Raw genomic sequence first — 13,686 nt, 5'->3', positions numbered from 1 at the left:
GGGAAGGAGAAAGGGAGAGAGATACAGAGATACAGAGAGACTGGGAGAGGGGGAGATACAGACAAGGAGAGAGATAGAGAAAGAGAGGGAGAATGAAAGAGGGAGAGACAGAGACACAGATTTGGACAGTGGGAGATAGAGGCAGAGAGAGAGAGATAAAGAGAGGGAGGGAGAAAGGGAGAGAGATACAGAGACAGACACAGAGAGAGAGACAGGGAGAGGGGGAGATAGAGACCAGGAGAGAGAGAGAAAGATGGAGGGAGAAAGGGTGAGAGATACAGAGACAGACACAGAGAAAGAGATGGGGAGGGAAGAGATAGAGACCGGGAGAGAGACAGAAAGATGGAGGGAGAAAGGGAGAGAGATACAGAGACAGACACGGAGAAAGAGACGGGGAGAGGGGGAGATAGAGACCGGGAGAGAGAGAGAAAGATGGAGGGAGAAAGGGAGAGATATACAGAGACAGACAGAGAGAGAGAGATGGGGAGAAGGGGAGATAGAGACCGGGAGAGAGAGAGAAAGATGGGGGGAGAAAGGGAGAGAGATACAGAGACAGACACGGAGAAACAGACAGGGACAGTGGGAGATAGAGACAGGGAGAGAGAGAGAGATGTAGGGAGAAATGGAGAAGGATACAGAGAGACACAGAGAAAGAGATGGGGACGGGGGAGATAGAGACCAGGAGAGAGAGATAAAGAGAGGGAGGGAGAATAAAAGAGGGAGGGAGAATGAGAGAGGGAGAGACAGAGACACAGAGAGAGAGATGGGAACGGGGAGAGAGAGACAGGGAGAGAGAGATGGAGGGAAAAAGGGAGAAAGATACAGACACAGACAGACACAGAGCAGGAGATAGAGACAGAGAGAGAGAAAGATAGAGAGAGGGAAGGAGAATGAGAGAGGGAGGGAAAGAGACACAGAGAGAGATGGGGACAGGGGGAGATAGACACAGGGAGAGAGCCAGAAAGATAGAGGGAGGGAAAAAGGGAGGGAGATACAGAGAGGGGGAGGGAGATGGAGACGAGAGAGAGAGAAAGAGAGGGAGGGAGAAAGGGAGAGAGATTCAGAGACAGAGAAAGAGATACGGGGAAAGAGATGGACAGAGAGAGAGGGGACAGAGAATGCTGTGGTCCGGCTGTCTGTTCCTCCAGATCCCAGGCAGGGGCTGGGGGAGGGTCGTCTGTGTGGGATGCTTTTCTGAGGTCTGGGCCACCTGTCTGAATGCTTGTCTCTGCTGGGTGGAGCTATGGTTTGGTAGCTTGTTCCTGCTGGACTGGGGCTGCCTGGCCCAGGGTAAGGAATCTGGGGCAAATGGGTGGACCTCGTTTGGACAGCACCTGGCCAGCCATAGCATCTGGCTCTCACACCTTGGGAGGTGTCATCCCTGACTCTTCCTTTTCCCATCCCTCAATTTGGGGATGTGAAATATCCCAATTTTGCAAGATCGCAGTAAGGGTGACACTCAGAGTCTGTCCAATGAAAGTCACTGAACATTGAATAATAACATTATTAATAATATTTTCATTATTTTATTAATAAGAATTATTAATATTTTTATCATTTTATTCTTAATAAAACTCACCCTTTGCAATGTCAAGTACAGCGGCTGGGGGTAGGGAACACTCACCTGCTCTGTGATTACAGGCTGCATTCTCTGCAACACAAAAGCAAACAAACTTTTGAGTGTCTGGACCGTCCCTGACAGCCTCCTCCTCCCAAACTCAAATTTCTCCCTCCAGGAAAACCAGCAAAACAGTGAGGGGTCTGGGAAGGCCTTTGGGCAGCAGTGGGGGCAAAATAATGAGCTTAGGAGTAAATAGCACCTGACCAAAAGGTTTGTTTGTTTATTTATTTATGAGACGGAGTCTCACTCCGTCACCCAGGCTGGAATGCAGTGGCGTGATCTTGGCTCACTGCAACCTCCGCCTCCCGGATTCAAGCGATTCTCTTGCCTCAGCCTCCCGAGTAGCTGGGACTACAGGTGCGTGCCACCACGCCTGGCTAATTTTTTGTATTTTTAGTGGAAACAAAGTTTCACCATGTTGGCCAGGATGGTCTTGATCTCGACCTCATGATCTGCCCACCTCAGCCTCCCAAAGTGCTGGGATTACAGGCATAAGCCATTGCGCCCGGCCCAAAAGGTTTCTTATGGGCCACTGTGGCAAGACCTTGGTGGGAGGGGGCTTTGTGAGGCCTGTGGACAAACAAGACCCACTGTCCTCCCAGACTGCATCCAGATGCACTCAGGGGTAGCCACAGACAGCCTATGCCAGGCCAGCGAACTAGCGGGGGTGCAACACCAGACTAGCTATGACTCTGCCTGTGGCTGCAGCTACGCCTGCTCCCTCAAATCAGTGAAAGAAAGAAGTCTGTGCTGTATTTATTTTCTTTTTTTTTCTCCTGAGACGGAGTCTCACTCTGTTGCCCAGGCTGGAGTGCAGTGGAACAATCTTGGCTCACTGCAAGCTCCGCCTTCCGGGTTCACGCCATTCTCCTGCCTCAGCCTCCCAAGTAGCTGGGACTACAGGCGCCTGCCAGCATGCCCAGCTAATTTTTTTTGTATTTTTAGTAGAGACGGGGTTTCACCATGTTAGCCAGGATGGTCTCTATCTCCTGACCTCGTGATCATCCCGCCTCGGCCTCCCAAAGTGCTGGGATTACAGGCGTAAGCTACTGCACCCGGCCATTTATTTTCTTAAAAAAAAAAAAAAAACCCAAACAGATTGGCTAAAAAACACTTGGTAATATAAAAGAAATGAATAGACCTAACGTTTTTGAGCAGATTTAGACTTACAGAAAAATTGCATATGAAATAATTAGTATTTGAGCATAAATAATAAATATATGGCCGGGCACAGTGCCTCACACCTGTAATCCCAGCACTTTGGGAAGCTGAGGTGGGTGGATCACGAGGTCAGGAGTTCAAGACCAGCCGGGACAAGATGGTGAAACCCCGTCTCTACTAAAAATACAAAAAAAAATTAGCCAAGCGTGGTGGCAGGTGCCTGTAATCCCAGCTACTCAGGAGACTGAAGCTGAGAATTGGTTGAACCCAAGAGGCGGACGTTACAGTGAGCTGAGATCATGCCACTGCACCCCAGCCTGGGCAACAGAGCAGGACTCCGTCTCAAAAATAAATAAATAAATAAATAAATAAATAAAATAAAAACTAAATATAACATATAGGCTGCGCACGGAGGCTCACACCTGTAATCCCAGCACTTTGGGAGGCCGAGGTGTGTGGATCACCTGAGGTCAGGAGTTTGAGACCAGCCTGGCCAACATGGTGAAACTCTGTTCCTACTAAAAATATGAAAACTTAGCTGGGTGTGGTGGTGGGTGCCCATAATCCCAGCTACTCCGGAGGCTGAGGCAGGAGAATCACTTGAACCCGGGAGGCAGAGGTTGCAGTGAGTCAAGATTTAAGCCACTGCACTCCAACCTGGGCTACAGAGCCAGAGTGGCTCAATAAATAAATCAATATTTATGTTCAACTGATCCAACAAACTGTGGATCAAAAATATCTGGGAAACTTGCATTGAATCTGTAGATCACTACAAAAGAAAAAAGGAAGTTCAAGAAAAAATAAAAATAACCACATAACAATAGAAATAATAAAAATAAAAAACAACAGACCGCATACAGTCTCAAACTTTTTTTTTTGTTTTTTGTTTTTTGTTTTTTTTTTTGAGACGGAGTCTCGCTCTGTCGCCCAGGCTGGAGTGCAGTGGCGCGATCTTGGCTCCCTGCGACCTCCACCTCCTGGATTCAAGCAATTCTCCTGCCTCAGCCTCCCCAATAGCTGGAATTACAGGACCGTGCCACCACGCCCAGCTAATTTTTTTTCATATTTTTAGTAGAGACGGGGTTTCACCGCGTTAGCCAGGATGGTCTCGATCTCCTGACCTTGTGATCCACCTGCCTCAGCCTCCCAAAGTGCTGGGATGACAGGCGTGAGCCACCGCGCCCGGCCTTTTGTTTTTGTTTTTGTTTTTTAATGATCCATGCCTTCTGTGGCGTTATCAGAGGAGATTGTTGCCCGTTTCAAGGCCCCAGAGTGCGACTTACCAAAAATAAGGGATGTCCACGGGGGTGGGGGGGCTGGGGGCGGGGTGAAAGTTTACCTTTTGTATCTGAAGCTCATAGCGAAATTTGCGATTGAAATGACTTCTCATTTTCCAGTGCATAAAGGAATGTGTCTTATTACACTTTGCAGTCATGTTGGGTGGAGTTAATATCTCTAGCAACGAGAAAAACACTTTTAGGAGTACAAGAAATCATTTCTTTTTCTTTTTATCTTTTTTTTTCTGGAGATACTTCAAATTACTTCTCCTATGCATTTGGAGAGCGGGAGAGAAAAACACCAGGAAGGAAGAGGGAACAAAGAAACTCTACAGGCAGAGACACAGGACTGAGCCGTGTTGGGGGCACTGGGAGGAGTGAGCCTTGGGTTTGCACCCCCGGAGCCCCACTGTCCTGGGAGCAGCCTTCAGAACCACCCTTTTGTTCTCTGAAGTACCAGGCGTTCAGCTTTCCCAAGGACTGGCGGCTGCACGTCTTTGTCCCTGCCCCCTCCATCTCTAGGCTCAGCCCCGCTGGGCAGCCTGGCCCACTCCCCACCCCTGCCCAGGGCCAACCCCTACTTCCCATGCCCCCTCTGCCCACCTGCAGCGCACTGGAGCCTTGGAGGCCCTCTCTGCATCATTCAAGATGGGCCCCCCCGGAGACTCCTACACTTTGACCTGCACACATCCTCCTGAAGCTTCCACTTCCTGGCCCCTGCCTGGCTTCTCACCTTCCCCACCTCAGCCCCCCAGGGGATGTGCCGCCTCTCCCAGTGGCCCAGGACATCCTCCACTTCCCGGGAACCCCAGGCACTTCCACATCCTCAGGTGTGACCCGACTACCAGCCCAGCCCTGTGTGTCCGGCTGCCTGGCTGGGTCTCCCCTGGGCCCCTGGAAGGAAGTCCAGCCCTGGCCCCCTCCTCCTCCTCCCCCTCCTCCTACCCTCCTGGTCTTTCTCCCCTCCCCTCCCCTCCTCCTCCTCCGCTCCTACTCTTCCTCTCTCTCCTTTTTCTACCCCTCCTCTCTCCTCCCCATTCTCCTTGTCACCCTCCTCCTCCACTCTCCTTTCTCCTCCTCCCCTGCCCATTCTCCTCCTCCTCTCCTCCTGCCCCTCCTCCTTTTTCCTCCCCCTGCTGCTCCCCTTCCTCCATCCTCTCCCCTCCTTCTCCCTCCTCTCTTCCTCCCCCTCCACCCTCCTCCCCCTCCACCCTCCTCCCCCCCCACCCTCCTCCCCCTCCTTCCTCCCCTCCTTCCTCCTCCCCCTCCTTTTCTTCCCTCTCCTCCTCCCTGCCCATTCTCCTCCTCTTCTCCTCCTGCTGCTCCTTCCTCCTGCCCCTCCTCCTTTTTCCTCCCCCTCCTGCTCCCCTTCCTCCATCCTCTCCCCTCCTTCTCCCTCCTCTCTCCTCCTTCCCCCTCCACCTCCTTTTCCTCCCTCTCCTCCTCCTCCTCTCCTCCTGCTCCTTCTTCCTCCTGCCCCTCCTCCTTTTTCCTCCCCCTCCTGCTCCCCTTCCTCCATCCTCTCCCCTCCTTCTCCCTCCTCTCTCCTCCTTCCCCCTCCACCTCCTTTTCCTCCCTCTCCTCCTCCTCCTCTCCTCCTGCTCCTTCTTCCTTCTGCCCCTCCTCCTTTTTCCTCCCCCTCCTGCTCCCCTTCCTCCATCCTCTCCCCTCCTTCTCCCTCCTCTCTCCTCCTCTTTCCTCCCCCTCCACCCTCCTCTGCCTCCTTTTCCTCCCTCTCCTCCTCCTCCCCTGCCCATTCTCCTCCTCCTTCTCCTTTCTCCTCCTCTCCTCCCACTCCTTCTTCCTTCTGCCCCTCCTCCTCTCCTCCCTCCTCCTGCTCTCCTTCCTCCACCCTTCTCCCCTCCTTCTCCCCTCCCCTCCTCCACCTTCCTGCCCCCTCCTCCCAGTCCTCCTCTCTCCTCCTCCCTCCCCACCTCACCACCCTTCTACCCCACCTTCTCTATCCTCCCCTTCCTCCTCCTCACCTCCTTCTCTTCCCTCCCCCGCCTCCTCCTCTCCATTCTCCTCCCTCTCTCCTTCACCCTCTTCCTCCTCCACCCTCTCCTCCTCCTTCTTTCTTCCTCTTCTTTCTTCTCCTCCTCCTGCTCCTTCTCTCCCCATCTCCACCTCCTCCCCCTCCTTTCCCTCCATTTTCTTCTCTTCCTCCCCCTCCTGTTTTCTTCTCTTCCTCCTCTTCCTCCCCTCCCCATCTCCACCTCCTCCCCCTCCTCTTTCTCCATTTTCTCTTCCTCGTCCTCCTCCCCCTCCTCTTTCTCCGTTTTCTTCTCTTCCTCCTCTTCCTTCCCTCTCCATCTCTACCTCCTCCCCCTCCTTTTCCTCTGTTTCTTCTTTTCCTCCTCCTCCTCCTCCTCCCCCTGCTCATGTTCTTCCTCTCCTCCCTTCTCTTCTCCTTGTCCTCCTCCTCTTCCTCGTTTCCCCCTCCTCTTCTGAAGCATCCGAGTACCCTGCCCGTGGGGTCAGGGCATGTCAGCTCTGGGCATATTGACATTCTCACCACCTGGGAGGTTCCCCGGAGCTCGGCTATCATGGACTGAAAGTGTGTGTCCTTCTGTCCCAAATTCCTCCACTGAAGCTCTAACCCCTGGTTGGGTGGTATTAGAAGGTGGGGTCTTTGGGAGGTGACTGGCGTGGGCTGAAGTTATGAGGGTGGACCCCCATGATGGGGGCTCCCGTGACCCATGATGGGACCCATGACCCATGATGAGGGATTCCATGACTCATGATGGGACCCATGACCCATGATGAGGGATTCCATGACTCATGATGGGGGCTCCCATGACCCATGATGGGACCCATGACCCATGATGAGATCCATGATGAGGGATTCCATGACTCATGATGGGGGCTCCCATGACCCATGATGGGACCCATGACCCATGATGAGACCCATGATGAGGGATTCCATGACTCACAATGGGGGCTCCCATGACCCATGATGGGGGGTTCCCATGACCCATGATGGGGGCTTCCATGACCCATGCTGGGACCCATGATGAGGGATCCCATGACTCATGGTGGAATCCATGATAGGGGGATCCAGTGATGCATGACAGGACCCATGATGGGGCATTCTTTGACCCATGATGGGGGATTCTGTGACCCATGGTGGGGGGGGGGTCCCATGATCCATGATGGGACGCATGATGAGGGATCCTATGACCCATGATGGGACTCATGATGAGGGATCCCATGACTCATGGTGGAACCCATGATGAGGGATCCCATGACTCATGGTGGAACCCATGATGGGGGGGTCCCATGACCCATGATGGAACCCATGATGAGGGATCCCATGATCCATGATGGGACTCATGATGAGGGATCCCATGACTCATAGTGGAACCCATGATGAGGGATCCCATGACTCACGGTGGAACCCATGATGGGGGGGTCCCATGACCCATGATGGAACCCATGATGAGGGATCCCATGACTCACGGTGGAACCCATGATGGGGGGGGGTCCCATGACCCATGATGGAACCCATGATAGGGGATCCTGTGACCCATGATGAAACCCATGATGGGGGTTCCCATGACCCATGATGGAACCCATGATGGGGGGTCCCATGACCCGTGATGGAACCCATGATGGGGGGGGGTCCCATGACCCATGATGGAACCCATGATGGGGGATCCTATGACCCATGATGGAACCAATGATGAGGGATCCCATGTGGAACCCATGATAGGGGGTCCCACGACTCATGGTGGAACCCATGATGGGGGATTCTATGACCCATGATGGAACCAGTGATGAGGGATCCCATGTGGAACCCATGATGGGGGGTCCCATGACCCATGATGGAACCCACAATGAGGGATCCCATGACTCATGGTGGAACCCATGATGGGGGGTGTCCCATGACCCATGATGGAACCCATGATAGGGGGTCCTATGACCGATGATGGGACCCATGATGGGGGTTCCCATGACCCATGATGGAATCCATGATAGGGGGTCCCATGACCCATGATGGAACCCATGATAGGGGGTCCTATGACCGATGATGGGACCCATGATGGAGGTTCCCATGACCCATGATGGAATCCATGATAGGGGGTTCTGACTCATGATGGAACCCATGATCGGGGATCCTATGAACCATGATGGGACCCATGATGGAACCCATGACGGGGGGTCCCATGACCCATGATGAGGGATCCTATGACCCATGATGGGACCCATGATGGTGTTAGTGCCCTTCTAACAAGAGACCCCAGAACTTCATCTGTCTCTCTCTCTGTCCACCACATGAAGACACAGTGAGAAGATGACCCTCTCTCCAAGCCAGGAAGAGACCTCCCGAGGAGCCCAGCCAGCCAGCACCCTGACCTCCAACGTCCAGCCTCTGGAAATGTGAGAGGCCAACGTCTGCGTTGGGAGCCACGTGGTCCCGTGGGATCTGGCCTAACGCTAAAGCCGTGGTATCACAGAACTGAGGGTGGGAGGGAGTGTCCTGGTCTACTCACCAATCTGTGAAAAGACGACAAACTTATCTGTGCAGGGGATACCGAAGGCTGCGCTCCTGCCCCGCACCAGGATGTGGGAACTTTGAGAACCGCTGGAGAGTCGAGAGATGTCATCGAAACGACACCCGATACGTGTTCCCTGAGCATCCGTTTTGTAGTGAAGACACTCGTACTGTTGACGCCTGCTGCGGTAAGCGGTAAGGTTGGGGGACGACCCCACGCCGATGGCACCCGCACCAGGGACAGCCCGGCCTCTGCCCAAGGGCACACCTACTTGGCAACGTTCAAGTACAGGTCGTACTGGACGTCCGCGGGGGCCGCCGGGCCTACCGCCCAGCTGCAGCTCAAGAAATCCACGTCGTGAATCCAGCAGGTCAGATTCTCCGCACCTGCCCGAGGCTTCCCACCTGGGTTCACAAACATGAAAGAGAACTCGAATCGGGGCCGGGCACGGTGGCTCACGCCTGTCACCCCAGCATTTTGGGAGGCCGAGGCGGGTGGATCACATGAGGTCAGGAGTTCGAGACCAGCCTGGCCAACATGGAGAAACCCCGTCTCTACTAAAAATACAAAAATTAGCCATGTGTGGTGGCTCACGCCTGTGATCCCAGCACTTTGGGAGGCCAAGGCAGGTGGATCGCCTGAGGTCCGGAGTTCGAGACCAGCCTGGCCAACATGGTGAAACCCCATCGCTACTGAAAATAGAAAAAATTAGCCAGGTGTGATGTCGGGCCGCTCTAATCCCAGCTACTCGGGAGGCTGAGGCAGAAGAATTTCTTAAACCCAGGAGGCAGAGGTTGCATGGAGCTGAGATCATGCCACTGCACTCCAGCCTGAGCAACAGAGTGAGACTTCATCTCAAAAAATAAATAAATAAATAAAAGCCGGGCATGGTGGCTCATGCCTGTAATCCCAGCACTTTGGGAGGCCGAGGCAGGAGGATCACCTGAGGTCCGGAGTTCGAGACCGGCCTGGCTAACATGGTGAAACCCCGCCTCTACTAAAAATACAAAAATTAGCCGGGCATGATGTCGGGCTGCTGTAATCCCAGCTAATAGGGAGGCTGAGGCAGGAGAATTTCTTGAACCCAGGAGGCAGAGGTTGCAGTGAGCCAAGACCATGCCACTGCACTCCAGCCTGTGTGACAAGAGCGAGACTCCGTCTCAAAAATAAAATAAAACTCTGATTGCTTTTTAGAGTGCCTTTTGTATTTTGAGACCATGGTGGATACACAAGCCGTTGTAAAAAATAATAATAATACGGAGAGATCCTGCATATTCTTTTAATGATTTATTTATTCATTTTTACAGAGTCTCGCTCCGTCGCCCAGGCTGGAGTACAATGGCGCCATCTCGGCTCACTGCAACCTCCGCCTCCCGGGTTCAAGCAATTCTCCTGCCTCAGCCTCCCAAGTATCTGGGACAACAGGCGCCCACTACCACACCCAGCTAATTTTTGTATTTTTAGTAGAGATGGGGTTTCACCATGTTGCCCAGACTGGTCGCGAACTCCTGACCTCAAGTGATCCACCCGCCTCAGCCTCCCAAACTGCTGGGATTACAGATGTTTTTCTTTCACTGTTTGTGTGTGTGTGCGTGTGTGTGCATCTGTGTGTGTGTTTAAGACAGAGTTTCACTCTTGTTGCCCAGGCTGGAGCTCAATGGCTCACAACCTCCGCCTCCCAGGTTCAAGTGATTCTCCTGCCTCAGCCTCCCGAGTAGCTGGGATTACAGGCACCCGCCAACACGCCTGGCTAATTTTTGTGTTTTTAGTAGAGATGGGGTTTCACCATGTTGGCCAGGATGGTCTGGAACTCCTGACCTCAGGTGATCCACGGGCCTTGGTCTCCCAAAGTGCTGGGATGACAGGCGTGAGCCACCGTGCCTGGCCAATCTAGATTTTTTTCTTTCATGGTTTTTCTTGTTTGTTTTTGAGACAAGGCCTTGGTCTGTCCCCCAGGCTGGAGTGCAGTGGTGCAATCTCAGGTCACCGTAGCCTCGAGCTCCTGGGCCCAAGTGATCCTCCAACCTCAGCCTGCAGAATAGCTGAGATTACAGGCAAGTACCCTTATGCCATGCTAATTTCTTTTTTTTTTTTTGAGACGGAGTCTTGCTCTGTGGTCCAGGCTGGAGTGCAGTGGCGCAATCTCCGATCACTGCAAGCTCCACCTCCCGGGTTCACGCCATTCTCCTGCCTCAGCCTTCCAAGTAGCTGGGACTACAGGTGCCCGCCACCACGCCCAGCTAATTTTTTTGTATTTTTAATAGAGACGGAGTTTCACCGTGTTAGCCGGGATGGTCTCGATCTCCTGACCTCGTGATCCACCCGCCTCGGCCTCCCAAAGTGCTGGGATTACAGGTGTGAGCCACTGGGCCCGGCCACTAATTTCTTTTTAATTTTTTTTTTTTTTTTTAGATGGAATTTCACTCTTGTTGCCCAGGCTGGAGAGCAATGGCACGATCTCAGCTCACCGCAATCTCCGCCTCCCGGGTTCAAGTGATTCTCCTGCCTCAGCCTCCTGAGTAGCTGGGACTACAGGCATGTGCCACCACCCCTGGCTAATTTTGTATTTTTAGTAGAGATGGGGTTTCACCATGTTGGCCAGGCTGGTCTCGAATTCCTGACCTCAGGTGATCCACCCGCCTCGGCCTCCCAAAGTGCTGGGATTACAGGCATGAGCCACCGTGCCTGGCTAATTTTTGTGTTTTTAGTAGAGACGGGGTTTCACCATGTTGGCCAGGCTGGTCTCGAACTCCTGAACTCAGGTGATCTGCCTGCCTCGGCCTCCCAAAGTGCTGGGATTACAGGCGTGAGCCACTGCGCCCGGCCTCCCCAAGGAGCACTTTTACAGCCAAACTCACCTCTCTCAGCTCTCACTCCTGCTTATATCCCTGCAAACCAGGAGACTGTTTTCTATTTGTAAAATTTTGCCATTTCAAGACAGTTGTATTAATGAAATCACTGTCTGTGTCACGCTCTGGAGTCGTCTTTTTTTTCCGACTCGGCATAACTCCCTGGAAATCCATTAAACTTAAAAATAATTAAATTGAGGCCCAGCACGGTGGCTCCCGCCTGTCATCCCAGCACTTTGGGAGGCTGAGGCGGGTGGATCACAAGGTCAGGAGTTCGAGACCAACATGGTGAAGCCCCATCTCTACTAAAAATACAAAATTTAGCCGGGCGTGGTGGCGGGTGCCTGTAATCCCAGCTACTTGTGAGGCTGAGGCAGGAGAATCGCTTGAACCCGGGAGGCGGAGTTTGCGGTAAGCGGAAATCGCACCACTGCACTCCAGCCTGGGCGACAAGAACAAGACTCCATCACAGAAAAACAAACAAAACAAAACAAAAAAATAAACCATGGACTTCTAATTAATTAAAAAACAAAGAAGAGGCCAGGCGTGGTGGCTGATGCTTATAATCCCTGCACTTTGGGAGGCTGAGGCGGGAGGATCACTTGAGCCTAGGAGTTTGAGAGCAGCTCAGGTAACACAGCGACACCCCATCTCTACAAAAAGTATTTAAGGCCGGGCGCGGTGGCTCACCCCTGTACTCCCAGCACTTTGGGAGTCCGAGGCGGGCAGATCACGAAGTCAGGAGTTTGAGACCAGCCTGACCAACATGGTGAAACCCCGTCTCTACTAAAAATACAAGAATTAGCTGGGCGTGGCGGTGGGCGCCTATAATCCCAGCTACTCGGGATGCTGAGGCAGGAGAATCGCTTGAACCCGGGAGCCGGAGGTTGCGGTAAGCCGAGATCATGCCAGTGCACTCCAGCCTGGCGGACAGAGTGAGATTCTGTCTAAAAAAAAGAAAAAGTGTTTAAAAAATTAGGTGGGCGTGGTGGTACATGGGTGTAGTTCCACCTACGTGGGAGGCTGAGGCAGAAGGATTGTTTGAGCTCAGGAGGTGAAGCCTGCAGTAAGCTGTGATTGCACCACTGCACTCCAGCCTGGGCAACAGAGCAAGACCGTGTCAGGAAAGGAGAGGGGAGAGGAGGGGAGGGGAGAGGAGGGGAGGGGAGGGGAGGGGGAGGGAAGGGGAGGGGGAAAGAGACAGAGAGAGAGAAAGGGAGGGAGGGAGGAAGGAAGGAAGAAAGGAAGGAAGGGAGAAAGGAAGGATGGAGGGAAGGAAGGAAAAGAAGAGGGAGAGAACAAAGGAAGGGAGTGAGGCAGGGAGGAAAAGAAAGAAAAGAAAGGGAAGGAAGGAGAGAGAAAGAAAGGAAGTAGGGTGGGAAGGAGGAGGGAGGAAAAGAAGAGAAGGAGGGAGGGAAGGAAGGAAGGAGTGAAGAGAAGGAAGGAAGGGAGGGAAAGAGAAAGAAAGAAAGAAGAGGAAGAAAGGGAGGGAGGTAGGGAAAGAGAAAAAGAGAGAGACACAGGAAAAGGAAAGAAAGAAAGAGAAAGAAAAACAAAAAAAAGATACAGCGAAGGAGAGAGGGAAGGAGACAAGGAGGGAGAGAGGGAGGGAGAGAGGGAGGGAGAGAGGGAGGGAGAGAGGGAGGGAGGCAGGGAGGGAGGGAGGGAGGGAGGGAGAGGGAAAGAGGGAGGGAAGGAGAGGGAGGGAGGGAGGGAGAAAAGGAAGGAGGGAGGGAATAGAGAATAAACAAACAATGAACATTTTTCTCACTGTTCTCAGGGAAGAGGATCCACGTGGAGAATGGTGGGTTGACCACTTGGACGGTGTAGTTGGTCACTTCACATAAGGAAATTGCTCCAAACTGGCAATAGCTATTGTTCACTGCCTAAGAGAGACATAGGACTATGATGGCTGCTGAGAGACCATGCTTAATTTGATGCTAATCATGTTCAGATTTTTTCTGAGGCAGAGTTTCGCTCTCGTCATCCAGGCTGGAGGGCAGTGGCGTGATCTCGGCTCACTGTAGCCTCTCCCTCCCGGGTTCAAGCCATTCTTCTGCTTCAACCTCCCGAGTACCTGGGATTACAGGTGCCCGCCACCACGCCCAGCTAATTTTTAAAGTATTTTTCTGGGTAGAGACAGGGTTTCACCATGTTGGTCAGTCTGGTCTCGAACTCCTGACCTCATGTGATCCGCCTGCCTCAGCCTCCCAAAGTGCTGAGATTACAGGCGTGAGCCACCACGCCCAGCCAAGACTTTTTTCTGTTTTTTTTTTTTTTGA

At 52.9% G+C, this 13,686-nt stretch overlaps 1 protein-coding gene across 3 annotated transcripts in view; it reads right to left on the bottom strand.

Annotated features, from left to right (window-relative positions):
• Window positions 1-13,686, bottom strand: part of LOC129395392 (interleukin-3 receptor subunit alpha) — a 43,886-nt gene that overhangs the window by 14,170 nt on the left and 16,030 nt on the right. For 2 of the 3 annotated variants that reach the window (XM_055106680.2, XM_063601859.1), the window contains 5 exons: window positions 13,176-13,290; window positions 8,827-8,959; window positions 8,553-8,737; window positions 4,122-4,237; window positions 1,625-1,651 (listed from right to left, as the gene is read on the bottom strand). In XM_055106680.2, the coding sequence (XP_054962655.1) occupies window positions 1,625-1,651; window positions 4,122-4,237; window positions 8,553-8,737; window positions 8,827-8,959; window positions 13,176-13,290 (576 nt within the window). The remainder of the gene's footprint in view (window positions 1-1,624; window positions 1,652-4,121; window positions 4,238-8,552; window positions 8,738-8,826; window positions 8,960-13,175; window positions 13,291-13,686) is intronic. The other variant, XM_055106679.2, reaches the window with a different exon arrangement.

This window comes from Pan paniscus, chromosome X, assembly GCF_029289425.2.
Source record: "Pan paniscus chromosome X, NHGRI_mPanPan1-v2.0_pri, whole genome shotgun sequence".
In the NCBI taxonomy this organism is placed as follows: domain Eukaryota; kingdom Metazoa; phylum Chordata; class Mammalia; order Primates; family Hominidae; genus Pan; species Pan paniscus.
The sequence above is the reverse complement of the archived record's forward strand: the minus strand, read 5'-3'. Positions and strand labels throughout refer to the sequence as shown.